Source organism: Sinohyriopsis cumingii, unplaced genomic scaffold, assembly GCF_028554795.1.
Source record: "Sinohyriopsis cumingii isolate HCF-2022 unplaced genomic scaffold, ASM2855479v2 utg000957l, whole genome shotgun sequence".
Classification (NCBI taxonomy): domain Eukaryota; kingdom Metazoa; phylum Mollusca; class Bivalvia; order Unionida; family Unionidae; genus Sinohyriopsis; species Sinohyriopsis cumingii.
In genome coordinates this window covers 1837968-1864595 of record NW_028315947.1, presented here as the reverse complement: position 1 = coordinate 1864595, position 26628 = coordinate 1837968, and the positions used below count along the sequence as shown (strand labels likewise).

At 32.5% G+C, this 26628-nt stretch overlaps 1 protein-coding gene and 1 pseudogene across 2 annotated transcripts; one reads left to right on the top strand and one right to left on the bottom strand.

Moving 5' to 3' along the window:
* Window positions 1-231, top strand: part of LOC149772965 (beta-1,3-galactosyl-O-glycosyl-glycoprotein beta-1,6-N-acetylglucosaminyltransferase 4-like) — a 33049-nt pseudogene extending 32818 nt beyond the window's left edge.
* Window positions 232-6168: 5937 nt separating this feature from the next.
* On the bottom strand, window positions 6169-26522 carry LOC149772964 (beta-1,3-galactosyl-O-glycosyl-glycoprotein beta-1,6-N-acetylglucosaminyltransferase-like). 2 transcript variants are annotated; one of them, XM_089947051.1, is made up of 4 exons: window positions 26428-26522; window positions 19158-19968; window positions 15461-15687; window positions 6169-6720 (listed from the first exon to the last, which is right to left on the bottom strand). In XM_089947051.1, exons 2-4 carry the CDS (start codon window positions 19919-19921, stop codon window positions 6416-6418), a joined length of 1296 nt encoding a protein of 431 aa, XP_089803177.1. In that variant the 5' UTR covers window positions 19922-19968; window positions 26428-26522; the 3' UTR covers window positions 6169-6415. The 2 variants fall into 2 exon arrangements, with proteins under 2 accessions (XP_089803177.1, XP_089803178.1); XM_089947052.1 differs by lacking the exon at window positions 6169-6720 and adding an exon at window positions 14189-14515.
* Between the last annotated feature and the right edge of the window lie 106 nt (window positions 26523-26628).

The following is a 26628-nucleotide window of genomic DNA, read 5'->3' as shown; positions in this document are numbered from 1 at the left end:
CAATAATCATGCCCTAATTATTTGAAGTCACTGAATCATATTTATCATGGCCTCTTTCGGACATCCCCATCATTCTATTTTGCGCTATACTTTGACATTTGTGTGCATTAGCATTTAATGTGGGCATATCTGGTTTGCTTAGTTAGATATATATGGGTTTGGAAACTTATTTTAGAGACTGTAAAGCTTGCCATGAAACCTGATAAGAAAGGGGCAAGATGCTGTGAATAAGGGCTTCTGTGATATCAAAAACTAGAACTGGATGTTACCACCTAGGACAGTGAACGATATTATTGTTACACCAAAATGTTTGATGACAATATACACATTTCCAACATAATTATAGTAATTTAACAAATACTTGATAAGAACACCATGTCACAAGGATTAAACAAGATTTGTCAATACTTGCATACTATTCATGCATCGCAAATTCGTATCTCGACAAAGGATACTGTACAAACCAAATGTTCATTTCTTCAAGTACATCCTTGCTAACTTTGCAAACATCAACATCGAGCAATACTTTATGCCAAACTACAACCCTCCTATTACCGCCCTCACCAAAAACTATCCCACAAATAGCAACTTCGCAAGCACATATTGTTCATTCATGTGTGTCTCCCTGCAAACATTTAATAGTTTGTTTGTTTATCTTTGTTCTATTTACCTCCTTACGCGACTTATAACAATCAATATACACAATTGTTACGAAATAGTGTAACTCATTTGAATTTATAAATAGCGGCACCTTTGAAGTCTGTGATAGCTATGACGATGACAATAATAAGGAAAAAGGTCTTTAATGGCTGTCTAATAAAAGTTTGTCGAATCACTCAATTAAATTTAGTAAGTTTCTTTCTTTAATTTACAATTTATGACAATAATATAGTTACAATTATTCATAAATAGTACTGCTACTGTTATTATTTCTTATATTTTTTATCTACTACTAATAACATATTACAAATACAACTGCTGCTATTTTCTGATTATATTGGTTACCGTAATTAGGTTCTTTATTAATAAATGAAATAAATATGTTGACACACCAATAAAATATTTGAACTTTATTCAAATTGCTACTACTATGATGCGTACTATTCTTTTTTGTTTTTGTTGTTGCTTGCAAGTGACAATATTATCATTTAATCTGGAAGAGCTCAGTCTACGTAATGATTCAAAAGGGTGAGGCCCACTACTGCATTGCTGAAGAAAACACTCCTTGAGCTACGTTATCTTTGTATTACTTATATACATTACAATAACAAGAACAATTGTGTTTTATGACACTCTAGAAGAACACAAATTTAAATATATAATATAGCTCCTTAGTCGCTTCGTTACAATGCCACTGCATGTAGACGTCGCACACTGTATGCAAAGCATGATGACTCAAATCTTAATGTGTTCCACACTCGTCCACACAAATTATTCTGCTGGCTCCCGAATTAATCGGAATAGTGGAGAGGAAAATGTACTTTATACCAAATTTGCTTTATTCAAATCGATAATAAAGTCATTGCTTTAGTCAAATCAAACGATACTATAATCATTTATGTCGTCAGACCAATCAATAATATAGCAATTGCTGTTGTCAGATCAATCGATTATATGTTAATTGCTGTCGTTAGATCAATCGATAATAATGTCATTGTTTGAGTCAGATAAATCGATAATATAGTCATTGCTATCGCTCTTTTAATTATCTTTTCTTAACCCATTTATTTACATAAATGCTTGTACATGTCCCACTTGTCTTGACTGCTAAAATTAGCGTGATATAGTACAAGTTTACAGGTCACATGGGCTTTCAATAGCTACAATTTCAGCAATATTAGAATTAGATTACACATATCGTTAAATGCCAAGTATTCACTTGATTGAATCTTCATGCACCTATATTCGTTTCGAAGATCATTACATACACGCCCGGAGAAACACATTCGGCAGCAACCAATTTTAAAGTATATGGATAGTTTTGCATGAGGTCAAGCTGAAGGTATCATACTGTAAACAACTGATTACAAATCTTGGCTGTAGGGTCATAATAAAATCAGTGCATTTTCAATGAACGTATGATATCCTGTTATTTGTGATGATAGACCCGGCGTCCTCTTTCATTCGCGCATTTTAGTACATGATAACCATTCCAAAGTGGATTGACATTAGCAAGTTTGAAGACAATTATGGTGCTGAACATTAGCAATCAAGATTCGATATACATTGAATAGACAGTTTGCAAAGCATTTCTCATATATGCTTTAGTATTTGCCGTTATTTATCAGTGCTTAGAAACTTCTTGCCAGTTGTAATATCTTGAATTCATGTTTTAAAGTTCAGATTTGTTACCCAATTGATATAACGATCCAAGGTTTGGGTCTTTGGGTCAAACTTTGTGTTACCCCCATAAAGATAACAACACCAAAATTGGTATCCCTGGGATCAGGTTGTACATATACTAATATGAAATAAATAATGCATATACATTTAATATGGTTCGGTGTTTAATATGTCATAATGATCAGTTAGAAATATCAACTTTCATGAAGACAAGTTAAAAATAACATCTTTAAGACATTGCACTATTTCCTAGTGTATTGTGTCGATCTAAAGATTTGTTTGTGATTCTAAATACAGGTTACTTAAAATAAACCATTTAAAATATAAATGAGCTCTAATGTTAATAACAACAGAACGAATTATATTAAAAGAAACAAAATAAAAAGAACCAGAAGTAGAAGAGGGAACCCAATGAGTACATGTATATACGTACAAGGGGACCACACGAACGTCTTCATTATGTTTATTCAAATTTAATAAGATTTTGTTTGAACCTGATGAAGGTCACACGCTGACAGAAAACATGTAAAATATTATACGTTATATGAAGTAAAGATAAAGATAAAGCAAACTGACAATTTTTTCCTTCCACACAAACATTATTATAACATAAAATTATTCGATCAGATGACTGTTTCATAGCTATTGCTATGGTTTGATTCCCTTCCGCCATTTTATATATGCTTAGTGAGGTTCAACATTATAACGAAATATAAGTAATATTGTTCTAAAGTATAGTAGTAAGGTCTGTCTTCCTTCCTAGCATCTTTGTTTATTAAGTAATACTTACTTTAAATACAACTGTAGTAAATTTATTACATCATGATACTTAGTTTTATCGTTGTTTCTGAGCATTAAACGTTTGTTTAGGAACGCTAAGTTCTTGGTATTACCGCACGTTCTCTTTATCCATAGTAACATGTCAGTAAACAATGCTTGTCATATGTTAATAATAATGAGGCATATTGTCAGCAGATACAGAGAGAACAAATATTATTTGTCGGGACTGTTTTAAGTAATGTGCAAGTATTTATGTGAAATATTATATAGCATCTATGGAAGAATTGGGGACTTCATCATTTTTTATGCAACCCTAGAATAGTTATACCTATCCTTACTGCTCTGTTACTAAAAGGAACATTACATTCAGATGTGAAGCTTGGGCTTTCACCATTTGCAATTACGTTTGCACAATGATGTTAAATACCTCTCTGATGTTTGTCTGTAGGGTGTGCCAAAATATCTATAACCTATTGCTATAAACAATAACTCCAATTTAATTTAAAAGTCATTTGTAAAATGTGATATATGCTAGCATGCCTTAAAAAGCTACGATGCTACAGCTATGGGAGAATGTATTGTGTGACTTTTATGTAAAACAAAACCTATTGTTTTGTATATCTATTGAATTTATATTTTATTTAATTTAATTGTTTGTTTGTTAGTTTTAATTTCTTCTATTATTCTATAGTAATGTAACTTTATTTACTGGATTTGACATTGTCTAAAAATTCAGTTCGGTTCCGTTTCACATGTAACTTTTTCACAATTAATAATCGAAACTTTGTATGCAATCCTGACCTAGTTTCTGACTTTGATTCTGAACCAGCAAGAGTTGAAATGAACTTAATTCTTGGACAGAATTCAAACACTGGAATATTATTTTCTAGAACTGTTGACACGTCAGTGCAACGCTAACCACAACATACGGCATCACCTTCCATTCTTTATTTCATCGGGATTCGAACTCAGTTTCATTAGGAATTTTTATTACTATTTTTGCTATATTTTAATGCTTGGATTAATTTTGGATTTGATTTGTGAAATAGGAAGTTCTTTTCTCATTTTGACCTTGATGTTCTAGGACAATAAAGTATTTGTTAAACTATACAAAGTTTGTTGTCTTCACCTTTTCTTGGTACTGTTTGAAAGAGCCAAAACACCTAACAATATCATAACTATTTTTAGCAATCATATCAATAGTATAAATGACACCCTTCTCAAATCCCATTTTGTTAGATGCGCTTGCATCATCTACTTTACGCTGCGGTTAGACAACATAAAATATTGAAAAACATTCCTGTGAATTAACATGAATTGATTAATATAATTGTCAAAACAAAATAGCTATCCCATAATGATTGAGATTAACTATTATGGAATGAGCAAAACTTTTTCTAGAAAAGAATAACTGAAAAAAAGTATTTAACGTAATTTGTCATAGACTTTCTCATTTATATTTCCCAAATATAATTACACGTTTTAAACCATCGATTAATGAAGAAACATTTACCATCTTTCAACTTCCGCAATAGTTACATTTTATTTCAATTTGTTGTTGTATTTTGGTTTTCTCTCCATTCTGTTCAACCATCAGAATTCTGAAGGATTTGGCTGCTGAGATCATCTGACATGTTATTACTGCCATATTTCTAGATTTGCCATAGAGCACGCTTGCCTAATGGTTAAATAAATTTGTGATTACACTACTTTCGAAGGAACAAGTAGGAATTGAATTATGCCATAAAATAATTCAGGAGTTAAGGTCCAATGAAAGTAATTAGTTATATTCTCTATTAAGTATGTATTCAGGACATAATTTCAGTTTTGCTGTTTGTTTGTTTGTTTCAAATCCATATTAAAGTTTTAGAATATGGACATAAATACGATATAAATATTCAAGTACCTTTCACATCCATCATGAGTAATACTGTGACACCATCAAAGCCTGGGCTTTTCTCATTTGTCATTTGCAGAGTCTATTAATGTCGTCTAGATAGGATATGGGACCATTCATTAAATCTATGTGAATGTAATTTAATTACGAACCGTCTCGACACCAACAGGCTTGATTTCGGAGGATATTCGTTTGTTTTCTTTATGTATTCCTTTTGGTGTAGATCGATACATCAAAGTTCATCTTCTTTTTCAATTACCTCGATTATTTGTCAAGGGCGTCCATCATTTTACTAACGAAGTTTCTGTTGTGTAGATTTAAAAGCATTTTCTTATTTTCTTCCCTGTCATTCTGCACTAACAGTAACCATTATTACTTCCATTCAATTCCTCCTAATCTATTCTATGTCGTAACTCCTCTCTTCTAGTTTTGCTGATTCGTTTGTTTTGTTTCACTGGTTTTATCTTACCTCTCACTTTTGTTCCATACCCTTTCATTTATCATAGATTTAATTTACCATGTGTCTTTATTTGTGTGGTTGTGCAATTTCCTGTCCATATATATATATTATGATTTGTGTTAACAAAGTCACATAATATGCACAATTACTCCATATATAGATACATATTATTGATAAGTATGTCTTAATATAAACATACAAAATACAAAATTTATATTATTGCATTACTTTCTGATACTACTCAATGCATAAGACCGATTTTCTATTTTCTAAATCACATTGCAAGAATGACAACTATTTTATGAGGATTAACCTGACATGCACTGTCCTTACTTATTTTACTGATTTGTCTCAAATTTTGAAAACACACAATATATCATTGATACTCAAAGTTAGTTTGACATGTATCGTCTTTCTTGATCAGATGTATTATCTAATCATAATACCTTAGGTGTAAACCACTACCTCGCAAAACACGATACGTTGCGTCTTAGAAGTAACGAGAAAATATTCAGGGGACCCATTCTCATCCTTGATAAGTTTTCTTTCGTCACATTCACATGACGTATCATTTTACAGTTTATGCAGCGTTATTTAGTCAACTGGCAATATGCGTTAGGGTTGAAATTTATGGCATGGGAAAAGACAAAATATGTAAAACGAAATATTCGGAACATTTTTAATACACATCGTATTTGGTACGCTTTATCAGAAAGATCAATAGACGACAAAATAAAAACGGATCATGTAACAACATATGTTATGGTGAAGATTGTAAAGTCAAAATATGTAAGTATGTTAATTTCATTTGTATATCTCATAGCTGTTTAGTTTCTAGATAAAACATTATTTGAAAATAAGTTGATACAGTCACTCGTAATGATCTGGCTTTGAAGCCAGATTCCAAGACAACGAATCCCCAAATGTCCAAACCTTTATTTGACTTTACATTTCACAATATCTGCTGTTTCATACACAGACGTGTTAAAGTCCTTAATACCTAAGTATTCGTCTCTAGTTGTGTTAAAATAGAGCTCTTCAATACAGTCTAGGGTAAAACTCTGGAAGTCCCAATGGAATTTGTTGAAGATGAATTCCTCTTTTGTCATTAGAAGCGGAAGATCTCCGATGCCAAATATGCATATATCACGAACAACCTTTCCATGACAATCAGCGCCGACACTAGCTGTCCAAATTTTGATACGGCTGAAGTACCTGATTTCATAAGGTGCTATTGATCCTGTAAAATGCAAAAGAAAACATAACAATTAATAAAAATGATCATTCCTTCTATACGATTTTAAAAGTGGAATCCTAACAATATCAAACAAACATAGAGACCTCGTTTAAAATGAAGTTTTGTATATATTTTATGTGAAGGGCATCACACTCGGTATAATGCGGAGGTTAGCGCCGTACGAAAAGATTGAAAACGACAACAGCCCTCAATGAAAAACGGATATAATCACGTATATATACATTTGGTAGATTAGTGTATAAATGATGAGTCCTGTGTTACTGTACAACTATTAACATAATAAATCGTTTTGAAAAAATTCAAGGCACAATGATCTATATTATTAAAGGCTGCTTTATTTTCTTTCGAGTCAGTACATTAATTCTAGATTTGATATATTTTTTATGTTTTCTAGCGTCACTTCTATTCTTCTGAAAAATGTTATTTCGATTTAATTTGTCTGCATAAACTTTAAAAAATGAATTAAAAATAAATTTAGAAAACAAAAATGAAACAATAAAATATAATATATAAATTATACAACTCCTTTTCATAAAGATATTTAACAATGACTAAATACTGCAAACATTTGAGCGACGGCACTACTGCAACCGTAAGAAATACGATCAGCAGTAAATGTTAAAGTTATAATTATATCCTCATTGTTTTTTGCGTTAACTTTACATTGTCAGGATTGTGCAGCATTTTACGATACTGAATTCGTTTTCAATTCATATTAATGTCACGTGAATACAGAAACTACTTTCGATTGTAAGCAAACAATGGACACAGCCGTCAGGACTTTTCATTTACTTTATTTGTCTGTTGATGAAGTAAACCAACTGAATGAACTAAAGCAGATATTTCGTAGACTGCGACATACGAGCTGCTTTGCCGAATTCCGAGTGAACTTTGTGATTCAGTGTTTTGGGTTTAGGCTAGTTATGGACGCCTGAATGGGTCCTTACAGATAACATGCAAGTCACAAGGCATAACTGTATTTTGCTGGTAAAATGCAAGAGACAAGGCATAAACTGTATTTTGCTGATAATAATAATGACAAAAATATACTTACAGTTTTACATCCTGAATTTACTCAAAAAGCACTTTCTTATTTCTGCAAATCCGAATTAAACGAGCCTTGTCATGGGTCTCAAAATTGATTACACATTTCGAAATTGTACTCTAATTTCGATTATATTCCAAATGCAATTACATCCTCCTTATTACATTCAAAATACAATAACTATTCCATTTCATAGCGTCCTTTTGCTAATTCCAATTGAAACGTTTTATATTTTCTCACATTATTTTTTGACAAATGCAAGGAGAGAAAAGAAACACACTTGCAAATGTCAACACGCTTTTCCCTTTCTGCTTCAATCTGATGTATTTCAAGTAGAATTCGTAGATAAATCCAGTCCATAGTCACGAACATTTGTAGTGTCCACTAAAATACAAAAATCTATTCATTCTAGATCACATGAAAAAGTTGTTGCAAGACGCATTAATTAAAGATATGACTCGAAATTTCAATTTAAGTAAACTTTCGAAAGTTATGTCTAGCGCGCAACAAAGTTTAATGTTTATCTCGGTGAAGTTATATGCGCATTAATAATGTTGTTGTTGTGTAATGATGAATCTGCACTTGTGTATTAGTTTGCAATACGGTATACATTCAAATACTTTGTTTCGTGTAGTGTATCTTTGTTTACATAATTAAGCCTTCGGTAGATTAAGAAAATGATCATATAATAAAAAGATTACTGCATTTGTATGAGAAAATAGGAACTCGTTTTGTTGAATGGATCTACTTCACCCCAAGGTCGTGCAGTATTTCCATCCGTACAAATCGTTCACATTTTCCCATTCAAATGCACTGTCATTTAAATATCGTTTGCCGAGACCTACAAAATTTGTGAGAAATATATGATCGGTCTGATATTATTATTATTATTATTATTATTATTATTATTATTATTATTATTATTATTATTATTATTATATCGGTAGATAGAACATTACACTATTGTTTTCTTGAATTTCTTATTAACACATTAAATTGGTTAACTTGCCTATGTGAAGCAAAATAGCAACTGAAATCAAGAACAAAAAATTAAATTCAGTTTTGTCAGTCATAAACATCCCAACATCTTGAACAAGTATTACACTTGAAAATGTAACTAAGATTATACAATAGAATGAGAAAATTATATTTGAGATATTTGCAAAATCAATTAAACTGGCACATTTGAGTGAATACCTCTTTGGCGTGTAACTGATCCGAGTATGGCGGAGTTAGAATGAAATATACATATATAGTGCTTAATAGAACATCCATTACAAAGTCTATTTTCGCACATGTGCACACTGCAAAACGTGTTTGAATACTTTATTTTAAGTAAACAAGGATATGAAAACATTATGACAAGATTTTCGCAAAATATTCAGTTTTGAAAGTTAGAATAAGCTATGTTATTGTTGGTGATGTAATTTTTGTAATGTTATACTTATGAAAAATGGTAACTTTGTTAGATACATATAGAGATGCCTGTTAATTAATCAACTACGTGTGTCCTTTCCATTATCTCTTGCCTTTTGTAGCTTTTGGTTTCTTGATATATGTTAATTGTCTGTACTGTTATGTATATTTAATTTCCATTGTTTTTAGTTCGGTTCTTTTGTTTTGTTGTTTCATTATGTGCAACGGATAGCTATATTTTTATTTTGGACTAGTCTTTGTCCAAAATGAAGTTTATTTTCTTCCTGACCTGAATGATGCATATGATGTATATCCATTTATTGTTTGAATAATTAATGCATTGCTAATATGTTCTCAGTCAGCATGGTTATAATATTATAATTCTTATCAATAGAATGAAACATTTAACTTGGGCTAGTCAAGGATATTGTGTTTCCCATTTTCATTAATATTTTTTTTTTGGTGACATACGTGCTAATTATAAATAAGAGTTTATCAGGTAAACATTTTGGACCTTCCAGAAATGGTCGATTAGGTAACCGTTTTGTTTAGAAAATGATAATCTCTGAGATCAGACCGAGGACTATATAATCTTTTACTGGAGAATTATGTATTCGTGCGTTAATATATGAATATAATCAGCTGTGTTATTGGTGTGCTGTCCGATAATTCATTTGGGCTAGCATTTATTTATTCAATTTATTTATTTCTATATTCTTCTCTGGAAATATAAAGTGCTCAGAAAAAAACAACTGAAAACAAATTCACTACAATAAGGTCTGAAACATTTATGAACAAAAATCGTTTAAAGCAAGTAAGAGATTTTTTAAAATCCGAGATCAACGAAATACCAAATTCATTTGCAGATATTGCAATAATAGGATTACCATATATATTAATTAATTTTCCTCAAATTGATAATTTCCTTGAATTTTAGTAAAAGCATTTGAGAGAAGAGATGAAATGGATTTCTATATTTCCAGGATTTTCTTTATTTATGTTTGCAATGAATATTTCTATATTAAGTGTACATTTTACAATATTTTCACACATTCACATTAATATGTATTCACAGAAAATAAAAATATCTGCACAAGTGCGACTCAGTAGTGTAGGGTAGATCCTTCCTGCAGCATTATAATACTAATAACCCAAATAACGTTCAAATACAAAGCAATAAAACCCTGAACAGAACCTTGCAAATTGCTCCACTAAAGATAAAGATAAATAAATAGGCTGTTCTCCAACTGTATTAGTTAAGAGACGGTGAATAATGATTTGCTACTAGCTTTAGAAGCATACTAGCCTTAATTGATAACTTTGTTGCAAATAAACGTGAAATGGAGAGAGAAGCCGACATGTTCGTGAAATGGGACCTAGAAGAAATTTTGGAAGGTAGACAAATCTACAGACATTGTAACCTCACACTGAGAGAGAGAGAGAGAGAGAGAGAGAGAGAGAGAGAGAGGGGCCAGGAAACATTCTGAAGATTTTGTAAAATGCTAAGGCGGAAACCTTTTGAAAGAGCAAGAACCCAAGCATTGATATAATAGGGAAAGATGGCATGAGAAGTTTGAATTGAAACACATAAAGCCATTTTACGATTGATTACGTGAAAGCTTTCACGGAATTTTGAATGAGTTATATCAATTTGTATATGTTGTCAAAAATGTACTCGGGCTTTGTTGCCGCGAACAGCGTCAGCCAAGGGTGGTATATTTTTTCGGCTCTAGTTATTTCGAAATACTGAGCGAAACTCAAACCTTGCTGCATGTGCGAATTGCCAGCAGCGGAAAATCCTAAGTACCTAGCTGCGCATATCTGTCACAGTTAGTATACATATAGAGCAAATTCTCTATAATGAATTACATTACGACGAGTCTTGTCAGGAAGCTTACCACTTTACGGGAGCAAATCTCCAGCAGTAGAGGTAATGCAATTTAAGTATTCTTTATTACTTTTCGCTTTATATGACAGAATTCTTTCATACTTTAGATGTTTAAGAATTTATTCTAAATTCTACTGAGAGTCAATACCTAGGTTATACAACTCCATATTAGAAATGCTATAGTCTGGTTCTAGTTGGCTATTTTTTAACTGAACAGACAAATTGAATTTAATTATACGCTGCACGCATTGAACGATTAATGTAATGGGTAACGAATTCATGTGCGCGCATGCGCAACATATATGAATGCAGAAGTACTTAACCGTGTCATATGTAATACACGGTTTAGTTGTTATAATGTTAGCTGCCTTATACATGGTTTGATGTGGAGTCACATAACTCTGTGTGGTTTCTTGTGACGTGTACTCTGTGTCTGGTGACGTTGGTTCGGAAGAGTGTACTGGTGTTCTCACTGCGAGGGACCAGGGCTTCGCGACCATAGGGTCTGTGTTAAATGTGAGGGCTCTCGACGGAACCTTGAACAGACTGAGAGGGGCGGACCATGCGTGTGCGCTTCTATGACCATTGACTAGAGCGACTGGAACCGCCAAATGGGCGCCACGATAGTTATATATATATTATGTGTTCCATGTTGTTGTTTTCACTATTGCTATCTGCGCAAATTTACATGCATTTCAATATCGTTATATGAACGATACATTCAAATTTACATGCATTTCAATATCGTTATATGAACGATACATTCAAGACTGTTTATATTGGGGTGTAGATCATATAATTTTATATTGTCCATCGGTGATAGGACTTAATTCACGTTTGTTTGCAATTCCATTTGTTAAATTCATGTTTGAGTTTGTTTTCGTTGAGTCAATTGTTCTTGATAGTTCCATGTTAGGCACTTCATAATTTTCCATATCTTATTTGTTTATAATGGTGTCAGGTTTGTTAATATTTAATTTGAGTTTATAAATAAACATCTTATAAACGCAGTTGCTTTGGTGTCTTCACAAATCCAGTCCCAAGGGATGCTACATGACAATATCTATATAATGCAGTGTCAGTCGACATAATGAGGATAAATATGTTTCGATCTTAAACTCACTAGTAAAGAAAGCTAATATATATGCAAAAACACAAAAATAAAAATGTCTCATAAATGTAAAAGATAAGAACGATATCTATTTCTATAGAGGAGATAGGTATAGTAGAAAACTGTATATTTATCACATATATGTTTCAGGCAAAATGAAAGATGTATCATATTTAATATTCTTTATGGACAAAGAAACACTAAAAAAATAAAATTAGGTTCTTGAGAGGCAACGGAAATTGAAGTGAATCAGCTCATTATATCGGACGTTAGAGATGGGTAAGACAATGTTCAAAATAACGTACAAACATTTGAACCCGATAGAAGATAATATGGCCATTTATTCAGGTGGTATAGACAAAGCAATTCCTAGGTCCGTAGTTATAAGAATAACAATAGGAATTATAACCTTTCTAGGTTTTATTGTTTTGCTGCAATATTATTATAATGTGTTGTAAAACAAAAGGTAGTATAAAATCAAGATTTGAAGCCGAGAAACCGCAATAAGATTCTAAACTCTAGTATAGGTAGGTTGATGCTATTGTGTGTAAAGCAATACTAAAATAAATCTCGAGTAATTTAATCACCGAGTATAATAGATGCAGTGACATAAAATGATAGCAAACAGGAATACAATGTATAAGTGGAAAGTCAAAATTGAACTGAAAGAGCTTTTTGTCGAGAATCCCGCAGTTACACTTTAACAGTTGAATCAGTTTATCATACAACAGGATTGAGAATTTACAACTTTAATTGTGATGTAATACAACAGGAAATGACGTTTATTAAATAGTGATACGTAATCGTATTTGCAAACATCGACTGATTTTACTGTAATAACTAAACTGACTGACGATAACAAAAGCAAATTCAATATGACTGGATCTAGGAGAGCGACCTACGACTAACCAATTCTGTCTTAAAATAACAGATTATATGACATACAAATTGATTTGGTCTATATAGAACACTGAGGCGGCTTTATTTATAATTTGCCAGTTCTGGTAACATTGACCTCTTTTCGGTAGATATATGTCGATATGTAACGTTCGATGATATCTTTTGATTAAACACCTATGCATATTATGTCTTACGTCCCCCTTAACTGTTGCCTCTAGTATATATTAAACATCATCAAAACATTACATTCCGTTACCGTGTTGTGCATTGTGTTCAGATGTGACGATCTGTGATATCAAGATATCGAACGGAATATATATCCCTTTTTTTCCTACGAGTATAATTGTTAAACGTAGCTAGACTTTCACTCTACCCAAAAATATTTCTCCTACCCAGCGATTTCCAGAAAAACTAAAAGCAAATTCTGATTATTAACATTTGCTTATATCTAGTCTCCTTAAACTCTAATGTTTTTGCTGAACCTGCTCGTCTTCAGAAACAGTGCTCCTTGCTATCGTAAGCAACATTTTTCTAAATTGGCAAGATACTGATTTTTCCCTTAGCTATTACGGTTCCCCAATATCCACATTATTTTCGATTTGAATCAATTTCAACAGATTGCAGCATTATCTTGCCCTATAGCAATGAGTCAACTATAGTGCGAAAGTGTGTGCAGTCAATATATCTAACAGCCATGAGGTGTTTCGAATACATTCTCTCTGTGGCCGAGTATACAAACGACATACCAATACCTCAAAACTATAAATACACCTGAAGATTTTCCTCTATAATATAATGTTTAAGCTATTCAACCTTTGAGACTCAAGAAAAATCATTTAAGTAATACATTATGAATAATTCATAATGTAATGTATTTAGGCACTTTACATCTAAAGTTATGTAGTCTATGGATTTAATGAAAACCAAAGAAAATTGTTAATTGTATTCATTTGTACTATGTCGTTATTGTTTGTTTATATAAAAATACTTTTAGATTACAGTGATAACTTCTTATTAGTTATTTATGACATCATATATACATTGAAAACCAATATTCTTTAAAATAATATAATGAATGAACATACTATAATATCATATGCTTCAAAAAAGAATGTAAAGTGCTATGGGCAAAAACGCATTACACATACTATTCATTTTATTTACAATGCTTACAATGGCATGTACACATCATTGGTACATGTTTACTTATACCTGGAAGAGACATCTACTCCCTTGTAGCATGTATTATAGTATAGACCTTTCTGTGAACATGGTTTATTCTGTGTGTTTGCCTATTGTCGAAGATTTTGGGAAACGATTGTAACTCCTAAAACTTATTGTTCACAATATTTCTTATGATCTGTGTCACTGCTGAAGTAAATGGTCGTTCCGCTCGTTCGCCCCTCCTCTGATCCAACTGGGGAAGAAGTTTATGTGAGTATCTGAATTTGAACTGATACATGTTTAATTAAAAAGTATTTCTGTTTAGCCAGAAAGGTAAATACAAAATTTCATTCAGGAAAGTGGGTCCTTATGTTTGAATTCTATTTGAGTCTAGACTCAAACTGAATACTTAAAGTGACATTTCCTTCTGTTCAACATATTAAAAAGTAACAAAATCCATATTCATCTGAGATAATAAATAACGTTGCTCATCATGGAACAAATGAAGGCCGAAAATAATGCTTATTGTTATTAAAGAATTGCAGCACAAAAGAAGAAATCAAGACCAAAATATTGCGTTTATTCGATATAATATAGAAAGAAACAATTCATGCCATCATAGGTTAGAAAGAATTGAAAGTTTGAAACATTCTATTGGGTAGATTGTTAAAATTTTCCAACGATTATGTTAAATATTCATGCAACATTCGAAACGTGACGAACGAGGATCACTTCCTAATTATCTGTAGTTATCATGACACTAAATATTATTGTATGCATTTGATTATACATATTAACTAACTTGTATTTACCCATGTGAAATCCATGTATCGAAAATATGTATGAAACTTTCCATACAAGCACTCGTGACAATGTTACATCGTCTTTGAACGTATGTTGCAAAGGTCACGTGATATTTAGAAAATATTTATATATTTCTGCACACTTGATGAAAGTTAACATTATAGATTAAGACACGCTCATAGAAAAGGAATACATGTACGAGCATACATACAAGAGAACAAGCAAGGTTGTTTATTTATATTCAATGACGTTTTATCGAGTATTATTAACACGTGTTCTGTGGCCTACAAAGGGAAACAATTCACATGGTACTAAAACGGTCACCTTTTGCGATTCTGTGTCTCCAAACTAAGAAACTCCCGTTCCATAGAATAATTATAACTATATAACTTACCATTATATTGCCCTCTGATTCCAAGCTGGGGATTATGGTTCATGGTATTAAAGAAAATCTCATCAGGTATTGTGGTATTTTTGGTCCAGTTGTAGACATCCTGTGCTACGTGATTATTTATGAGGGAATCAACGAAGTCTCTGTTCGCCACAATGTGGACACCCCCCTTGAAAGGACGGATATTATGTGGCGGTGTTCCTGCGTGTTCCCATCGATGATGCCATTCACTACAGAAAACAATCATAGGAGATAGGATTGGATTAAAACGACAGAAGCAACAACGGTTGATTTGTCATGCAAGATTCTATTCTAAATGTATGAGTAGTTTAGACCCAAACCCGAGTCTTGTGTTAAATACAGTCAACATATACTGGGCATAAGGGAACAATAATAGTAGGTAGACATTTTTGAAAACATATCGATGCAGGCAATTTCACTCAGTTTAGGCTCTGAAAACCATGTCAGGCAGAAATATTTGGTGTTTTCAGATCTTAAATATGCTACATTTCTGGCTGCGCGTTATTTGTTGAAAGTTTCATTCATCAGTTTGATACTTATCTGGTGTCTTGACTAGCTATCCTAGTCTGATGAATACGCACTTTACCTCCCAGGTCAGTAAACCTATGACAGTTAGAATGTGTTTGTTTTGTTTGTTTCATTTACACTCAGTGCCTTCGGGCATATTATAATGTGTTGATGTTCATTATAGTTTCCAATTGTTGAAAATCACCACACTGAGGTGTGTATGAGAGTGTGCCCGTGTGTGTGTGTGTGTGTTATATAGAGAAAACTTTTTGAAAAACTTAGCGCCATCTTACAACTAAAGTGAATGTGTCAGTCTGAAACATGCACTGTGTGAACCAGAGACAGCTGAATAGTTTTCAAAAGGATTATGCATATTTAATTTCCATTGCCTGTTTGTTAGTTTCTTATTTGTTCTTTCAATTTCATTATATGCTATTGATAATGTGATTTTGTAAGTTGCACTTGACCTTGTCCAAAATCAATTTAATTTTCTATCTGAACTGAATTATTGATTTTGGCTTTATAGTAAACATGTTTATCACAATCTGAATCATGAACTTTGAATTGCCGGGTTGTTTACTATACATTGTATATTATAATGTTAGCAACAGATTTCTAATTATAACTAAGAAGGTTCTATTCCATTAGGTAATGTTAGTTTTAGAAAATGATAATTGCAACCTGGGGTCATGTAGAAGACAATATAATCTTGTTAATGGAACAATTATCCGATCTGGCTTTAAGATCTTGGCAGAATCACTTGTATTATATAAAGTCCTAAATTATAATGGGCTGGAATTTATTTCATTCAAATGATTCGTATCTGGAAATACAAAGTGCTCTTCAAAACTAACATTCCTGGAAATAGACACTTGAATTTATATTGCAATGGCAAATAACAATGTATTCCAGGAATGTACTTTTGTGATCCAACAAAGGACTGTGGGTACATTAACATTAAACAGGCCACTACGGGCACATCAACACCTTCAGCGTTGGATTTAATTGGATTTCTTCTAACGTTTGATCAAAACATTAGTTGTTAGGACTCTGTAATTACATGATTATTTGGGATTTAATTCGCAGTAGAGTAAATTTCTTTTTTCAAATTTTCTCTTTCTATTCTAGGGAATAAGTTATTTGTTGAATTGTACAATACTTGCTGCTTCTCACTCGTTTACATTGATAATTGTATAGTATCAGTAGTAGTAGCAGTAGCAGCAGCTGTAGTAGTAGTAGCAGCAGCAGTAGTAGTGGCAGTAGTAGAAGTAGTAGTAATTGTAGCAGTAGTAGCGGTAGTATTTGCAATAGTAATAGTAGCAATAGTAGTAGCAGTACCAGCTGTAGTAGTAGCAGCAGTAGTAGTGGTAGTGATGGTAGTAGAAGCATTAGTAGCTGTAGTAGATGCATTAGTAGCTGTAGTATTAGCAGTAGTAGCAGCAGGAATAGTAGTGGCAGCTGTAGTAGTAATAGCAGCAGTAGCTGTAGCAGTAGTATCATTAGAAGATGTAGTAGTAATATTAGTAGTTGGTAGCAGTAGTAATACTAGTAGTAGCAACAAAAGTAGAAGTTGTAGTAGTATTAGGTGTAGTAGTAGCAGTAGTATCTGTAGTAGTAGCATCAGTAGTGGTGGTAGTAGTTGTAACTGTAGTAGTAGTAGCTGTAGTAGTATTGATAATAGTAGCAATAGTAGATGTAGTAGTAGTAGTAGTAATATTAGTAGCAGTAGTAGTAGCAGCAGTAGCAGTAATAGTAGTAGTGAGAAGAAGAAGAACAACAACAACAACACTAGCTTGCTTATCCTTACAAGTTTCGTATATAAAATATTAGGATGGAATGTTCAGGAATTTATATTGAATGCAAATTTACTCTTATAAGTCAACTGTGCATTATAATTTTTCTTTCGTGTCCGAAATTAGCGAATTAGGTAAACAGAAATATTGAACAAGTCGAGACTGGAAGAGCTCTGCTTTATCAGCAAGTTCTCTTTGACTGGTGTTTTTCAGTCCCGTGATGATGAAGTATTACCGGAGCGATTTTTATTTGATGCCTCGTGTGAATCGAATGAACAGGTGTCGGAAATCATGTATGCTATGAAATTAAACAGAACATTGTTTAAATGACAGAGTGCAATTTTAAATGTTTCAAAACAAACGAGGAAACGAAGTCACCATTTAAATGAGAGACTCGGATTTATCAACATTCTCAAATTTCTTTACACATGAACATTGTTTAGCCTACACCTCAATAACATGACGATTATACGACGTCGATTACACGGATTAGTGTCTCGTGCATATATTTTCCTCCAGACTATGTATTAATTACAACGCTCATTTATCTATAATTTAAACTAATTTGCCAACAAAATAACATAATCAAAAACAAACACTGTCAAATATAGTCTGATACAATACCAAACATTCAACGTTTCAACGTAAAATAAAGTGTTCTTGGGAGAGTGCAGGATGCAAAGTGTTATTGGGAGAGAGGGGGATGCTAAGTGTAATTGGGAGAGAAGGGGATGCAAAGTGTTATTGGGAGAGGTTGATGCGAAGTGTTATGGGAGAGAATGGGGTATAAAGTGTTATTCGTAGAGAGGCGGATGCAAAGTGTTATTGGGAGAGAGGGGGCTGCAAAGTTTTATTGGGGGGGGGTGCAAATTGTTATTGGGAGAGACGGGGTTGCAAAGTGGTATTGGGAAAGAAGGGGATGCAAAGTGTTATTGGGAGATAGGGGGATGAAGATTTTTTACCATTGCACTCACCGTTGTCGACTTTATATTTCCAGATTACAAACGTTTCCAGCGACAGAACAAAATTTTGTTTGAAATTTTCAAGGATGTGAAATGTTAAATAATATTCAGCAAGACTATAATTCAGTAAATTCATTGGAAGACGAGGTGGAGAATAATTATTAGAGGACCTGACACACACTATAGTATCCATATGATAGAGTTTCGTGTTATGCATAACGTCTTAGTGTAATCTAAGATAGCATATTACTATTGTGGCCTTATTTGATAATGGAAATGACGTAAAAGATGATTAAATTATTTAGTATTAAACATTATCAAATGTAAGTACCAATGAAATAACTAAATGTTAGAAAGTGTTCATATTTTTCTTTAGTCCTAAGAGATGACTGAGGTCAAAATTCTTTCAAAAATTACCTTTCTTTACCACCCATTATATCATTGGCACCATCGTACGTAAGAAGTATTTTGACCAATTCGTAGTTTGTCCTGAGTGGAAACTCCTGTCCAGTAAGGTTGATGAAGTATTTCCACGACTTGTGCTTATGCAGTAAATCCTTTATGCAGGACAGGTCAGCATCTAGAACTGAAAGTGTACCCCACTGGACATCATATAACTGAGAAGCAATGAACACATTTTCAAAACAGGATGCAATGCTTGTCATTGCGTCTTTCACGTCCTGTGCAGCTTTTCTGTCCACGTGTATACAATATATATTTTGAGGTCTGTATATCGCTCGAAGGAGTCTCTCTGCCTGATAAACGTCTTTGTACATCAAGATGCTGAAGGCTAGTGGAAAGGTTTCTTCAACTGACGTTAGTGAGCTCATGATATATCCTCTTTTTTCTAGAAAAGAGTCGCAATGTTTGGTCATATTGATATACTCTGTGTCGCTTATAGGTTTTGGCTTAAAGGTTTCCATAAGTGTATACGTCTTGTTCATCTCAGTGGAATCGCCATCAAATAATTTTCTACAGCTGACAAGATTCACTGGCTTCATCTTTTCAAAACCACCCCCGCTAAATGGAATGATTCTTTCGATCTGACTTTCATCAACCGCTTTCAGATTAAGAAGGCTATGAGAAGCAGGTAAAAATAAATATATGTATACACCATATTGCACAAGAAAAATGGACACAACCATGGCAACTATAAAACACCACAATCGTTTCAAATTCATCTGTTATTCACTTTCTGTGGGTCCGATCGAATGAAAGTAAAACAAACCTGAAAATGTAATTAAGTTGTGAGAGTTAGCAATGAATGAAGTTGATTACATTTACATCTAAGAAAATAAAAAAGATTGATATTATACATATATATATATATATATATATATATATATATATATATATATATATATATATATATATATATATATATATATATATATATATATATATATATATATATATATATATATATATATATATAATGAAATGCCAGCATCTAATCTGAACCTTGAAAATTGTAAAGACCATTTAAATACACCTAATATTTATCTTCAATTATAACGTTATATACGAAACCAATATTGTTATGCATACACCAAGATTTGTACATATATTCTTTTGGAAAAATGCGTCCTTTTTAACTACCTCAAACAAAATAATTTAATAATCGTAGAAATGTCTATAAAAATTCATAATGTTTGTTAACATATTGTTCTATGAAGATTCATCTCCCACAACATAAATGTATTAATAAATATATTGGAAGCTTAAATATTTTTTCCATGTTTTGAATCAAATGTCACAAGTCCTTTTAACCAAAGACAATTTTAAGCAGGTTCACCATTAACACACATTCGCTGAATTTATTTTTTAACATTATATTTGTTTACAAATTAATATTAGTTCGACTCGTTAGAAATTGTTTCAAAATGTAGATACTTCGTATGGTACTTTTATAGAATTGTTAGACGATGCCTTAATAAGGGTTATTATTGTTTTAATCCCTAATGTTTATAGTGTAACGTGATAGCGTCATAGACATTTATTTTTTAAATACGAAAAACGACGAATTCAGAACAGTCCCTTTCGAAATTGTATTTTGAGTAATATGGGATATTTAAATTTGCTATATTTCCAAACAGTATTGTCCAAATCGTGTTTGCATCTGTGTTAGAACCGGTAATCGTTTAAAGCATCCATGTTGGAAATAAAGTATCATCATCATCATCATCATCATCATCATCATTATCTCTTTCCCTACACAATTACATGACATAATTATTAAACAAAACGAAAGACTTCATTACAGTCAAACAAGTGCCATTTACGAAAGAAATAACCGAACTATATACATCCTGACATCCTGTTGAGGAAACTAAGAATAGATTGCAGAAGTGATATAAATGATCTTTAGCACATTAAAATGTAAATCAAAACATACAGTAGCATTATCATGAAACAGGTTGTGTGAACTATGAAATATAATATTAAATTTCAAAATATTAAAATTATATCCGCCATTAAATTTAGTATGAATTTGAAAGTTTTACTTAACGGAAATTAAAACATACAGAATATGTTGTTCGCAGAACACAACTGCCTATTGCATTACAATGCATGCAGAATGACAAAATAATAAAGCATGTTCTTTGTCAACTACACACGCTGGGAGCCATTTACAGATAAATTAATTCAGTTGCAGCTTATCTTTTTCTTTCAATAACTAAACATGTGGAAATTGTGAAATGTTATCAGTCACAAAATCCAAACACAAATTCTGAAATACGTCATATCAGGCTTGGCAACACAAATATGGCGTATCAAGTCTACAAAAGCGTTGGCACATAAATACACGATAAAGCTGTGTTTAGGGACAACAATCAATATTCAAGCTATTTAAGTAAATACCATACCGTTTAGTCATGTTTTAGCCTGCCGTACTAAATAATGTCACAAGGATACACGTATCGAATGAAACCTTTCAAAATCTGTATCATTTAAAGCAGATACTGATGTAAATATCCAATTACTGATGAAAATAATCAAATATATTATCATGCAAATAACAAGTTCGGTACTTGTACAAATAACCACATATTGATGCAAAACAGAAACAGGGTCTGATGCAAATAATCCGTTAGATGTTGATGCTAATAACGAGTTAGATACTGGTGCAAATAACCAGCTAGATAATGACGCAAATAACCAGTTAGATACTGATGCAAATAAACAGTTTGAAACTAGTGAGAAAAAAACCATTTAGATACTGATGCGAATATACAGTTTGATACTGATGGAAAAAAACTTGTACTTGTACTTACGGAACATAATGTGAATATTGTGTTACAATGCATGCATAATGACATAAGAATAAAATATGTTCTTTGTCAACTACACACGCTGGTAGCCATTTTCAGGTAAATTGATTCAGTTGCAGCTTATCGTTTTCTTTAAATAACTCAACATGTGGGAATTGTGAAATGTTATCAGTCACAAAATCCAAACACAAATTCTGAAACACATCATATAAGGCTTGGCAATACAAATATGGCGTATCAAGTCTGCAAAAGCATTGGCACATAAATACACGATAAAGTTGTGTTTTAGGAAAAACAGTCAATAGTCAAGTTATTAAAGTAAATACCATACCGCTTAGTCATGTTTTAGCCTGCCATACTGAAGAATGTCACAAGGATACACGTATCGAATGAAATCTTTCAAAATCTTATTCATTTAAAGCAGATACTGATGTAAATATCCAGGTACTGATGCAAATAATCAAATATATAATCATGCAAATAACAAGTTAGGTACTTGTACAAATAACCACATATTGATGCAAAACAGAGCAGGTACTGAAACAAATAATCCGTTAGATGTTGATGCTAATAACGAGTTAGATACTGGTGAAAATAACCAGCTAGGTAATGATGCAAATAACCAGTTAGATACTACTGACAAAAAGCATTTGGATACTGGTGCAAATAAGCAGTTAGATACTGATGCAAATAACCAGTTAGATAATAGTGAAAAGAAAAAAAGAACATTTAGATACTTGTGCAAATATCCAGTTAGATACTAGTACCAATCACTTCGATAATAGGAACAAAAGCCATTTAGATACGGGCGCAAATAACCAAACAGATACTGATGCAAATAGCCAGTTAGAAACTAGTGAGAAAAAACCATTTAGATACTGGTGCGAATATCCAGTTTGATACTGATGGAAAAAAACCTATTTAAAGAGATGTAAATAACCAGATACTGATGCAAATGAGACTTCTTCAGTCTATCATAAGTATTTGAAATTAACCGATATTTACTTGCATCCGTTCTAAATAATGCAAAATCGCGTATTGTTAAGTAAACGTTGCAAATAACGCTTGAGATACTGATGCAAATAACGCTTGAGATACTTATGCAAATAACGCTTGAGATACTTATGCAAATAACGATTGAGATACTGGTGCAAATAACGAGTTAGATAATGGTGCAAATAATGAGTTCGATACTGATTCAAAATAACGAGTTAAATACTGATCCAAATAACGAGGTAGATACTGATGAAAATAACCAGTTAGATACTGACACAAATAACCAGTTAGATACTGATGCAAAAAACCACTTAGATACGGATGCAGATAGTGAGTTAGGTACTGATGCCAATAATTAGTTAGATACTGATACACATAACGAATTACATACTGATGCAAAAACGAGTAAGATACTGATGCCAATAACGAGTAAGATACTTATGCCAATAACGAGTAAGATAGTGATTCCAATAACGAGTTAGATACTGATGCAAAAATACCAGTTAGATACTGATGCAAATAAGGAGTTATATAATGTTGAAAATAATCAGTTAGGTATTGATGCAAATAAGGAGTTAGATACTGATGCCATTGATGAGTTCGGTACTGATGCCAATAACTAATTAGATACTGATGCAAATAATTAGTTCTATACTGATGCCAATAACGAGTAAGATAATGATGACAATAACAAGTTAGATACTGATGGAAAAAACCTGCTAAAAGCATTTGTAAATAGCCAGATACTGATGCAAATGAAACTTCTTCAGTCTATCATAAGTATTTGATATTAACCGATAGCTTGACTTGCATCCGTTAGAAATGATATGAAATGGCGCATTGTTAAACACACGTTTTATAGATATATCATTATCATCAATTATATTATGTATAAAGAAAAACACTTTACTTTTCGTCTATAAATTTCGAACTGCGCTGATGTCCATCCAAGCCCTCAAAGTGCAATGTCTGATCGTATATGTGTTGGGAACCCTTGTCAATATTTGGCAAAATACATACATGCTCTATTCCATGAAGAGATGTCTTTACGAAATACTACACCACATTTCACTACCATAAACATTGAAGGACATACTACTAATTCGAATCATTTGCAGCAACGGAAGATTTAAAACTAGATGCATTTATGCCGATACCAAAACGAACATTACAAACGACTTTTTCTTTGACGCCCCTTTTATGGGACAGGTAGAGTAAGCTGTACTTTAAACCGTGCTCCATATTAGCATCAGGCAAATAGGACTATCTCAGGTATCATATGATATTATCAAATTCTTGCATGTCACACTGCAAAGAACAAGATATAACTCTGTGGCACTAAGCTCAAGTTGCCACGTGTTACTCAAGTTATATATATATATATATATATATATATATATATATATATATATATATATATATATATATATATATATATATATATATATATATATATATATATATATATATATATATATGGATCCAATATTTGTTCCAAATTCACAACCCTCAAACTGGACTAGTACGCCATTCAGAAATATTGTAAACATCAATGTTGGACCACTGCATATTGTTAAATAACCAGCACTCGATAAATCATGCTTTCTTAAGAACTCGTGAATTACCCCATCCTTGTAATTTCTGAATGCATCTGGTTCAGTTAGAGCATAAACATCCCCAATCAGTTTTGGATTACATTAAATTGCGCTTTTTAAAATCTGTTATAAAATAGGGAGATATATACGTTAACAATATTTTCAGCAATATGCCCTTCCTTAATAAAGATATCCTGACATGTACTTATAATATTAGGAAAAGCCTTTCTTACATGTTGGCAATATTATACAACAGCTCTTACAATATGTATTTAAAACGGAAAGAACCTTCAGTTTTTTTAAGTAGCATTAACTTATCACCCACGTAGATACAAGTTTTGCCTCTTCCGTGTGAGAAGATGATACATTCCCAGTAATGTAAAACAACTTTAATTCTCTCGCAAAGTCCTACCTAGTGTCACTAAATATCGCTGATAATTTTCCACATTCTACAGTAGTGAGATCCTGAGTTTGTCCCATTTAATACAATCATGAGGCGTAATTATTGCTTTCAAAAGAGTTATTTCGCATCCAGTAAATTCATCTGTATTATATATATAGAGATAGATAGATAGATAGATAGATACATACATAGATAGATACATAGATAGATAGATAAATACATACATACATAGATAGATATATATATAGATAGATAGATAGATAGATATTAGACATTATGAACATTGTACAGATAAATAATCTCAGATTGACATGTTTCAACAGGTACACCATTTCATAGTAACAACTGAACAAAGAAATATTCACATAATCCTGTATTTTATCAATTTTATTAATTTTGTAAAAATATTTTATTTCACATCTAAGATGAATCTCTAGTTTAAATAAATAGGACTTCAAAATACATTTTATTATTATTAGATCGAAATATAACCTCCATTTTACCCATGCTCTAGATAAGTCTACTGACCTATACGCGTTGTCTAGACAAGTGTACTGACCTAGACGCCTGCTCTAGACAAGTGTTCTGACCTAGACGCCTGCTCTAGACAAGTGTACTGACATAGCTTCCTGCTCTTGGCATGTGTTCTAACATAGCCACTTTCTCTTTGCATTAGAACGGATATAAACGCTGGCTTTTGGCATATATATTGACATACATGCTTCATCTTATCATACGAGTTGACATGAATGCCTACTTTTGGCAATGTGTACTGACACATACGCTTGCACTTGTCATAATACGCAAAGGTTTCCCAACTAATCATGTTATATTTCGACCCTTCCATTCAACGAGCGCATCGAGTCGCTTAATATGGCATATAACCTGTAAATAGAACCTGGCTAAAATTACATGTAATACCCTTGGTATATATTTGAGTGTGTGTGTGTGTGTGTGTGTGTGTGTGTGTGTGTGTGTGTGTGCGTGCGTGTGTGAGTGGGACGTTCTGAAGAACAGGTGTGAAAAATGGCAAGTTGAATCATAGCAATACACGAGAAGAAATTCATGCATTATAGAAATTCCAAGAAATGGGATCAAACAAACAGTACACAAACAATAAATATGATTAGAAACATATAACTCCAGTACATGATGAAACACTTTTCACCGCAATCATGAAACGAAAACGAATCTAGACTCATTCATATTCAACAGATACTGCGTTTGCTAGATAACAGTTAAGTCAAAAACTTATTGCATCATTTGTCAAAAAACAGCTCAACATTTCTTCCTAGGGCACTATACATTATTTTAAACTAAACTTCCTGATTACCACTTATAATCATTATTTAAGATAATTATTAATATATTAACATATACTGTTCCTTGTACGTATACCAAAACGTTACTATTAGATTTACCTGTCTTCCTTTAATTCGTTTGCACACTCAGAATATCCTGAATATATTCTTTAGCAGAAGATCTCTCAGGCTACAAACTTTAAAGCGAGATCTGCCACCCAATGCCGGTATTTATTGTGTGTTTTTAACAGTCACTGATAACCACGTACTCGAGTATTACCTTGTCAGGGGTATGCGGGGGGATCAGTTGATAACATGTTG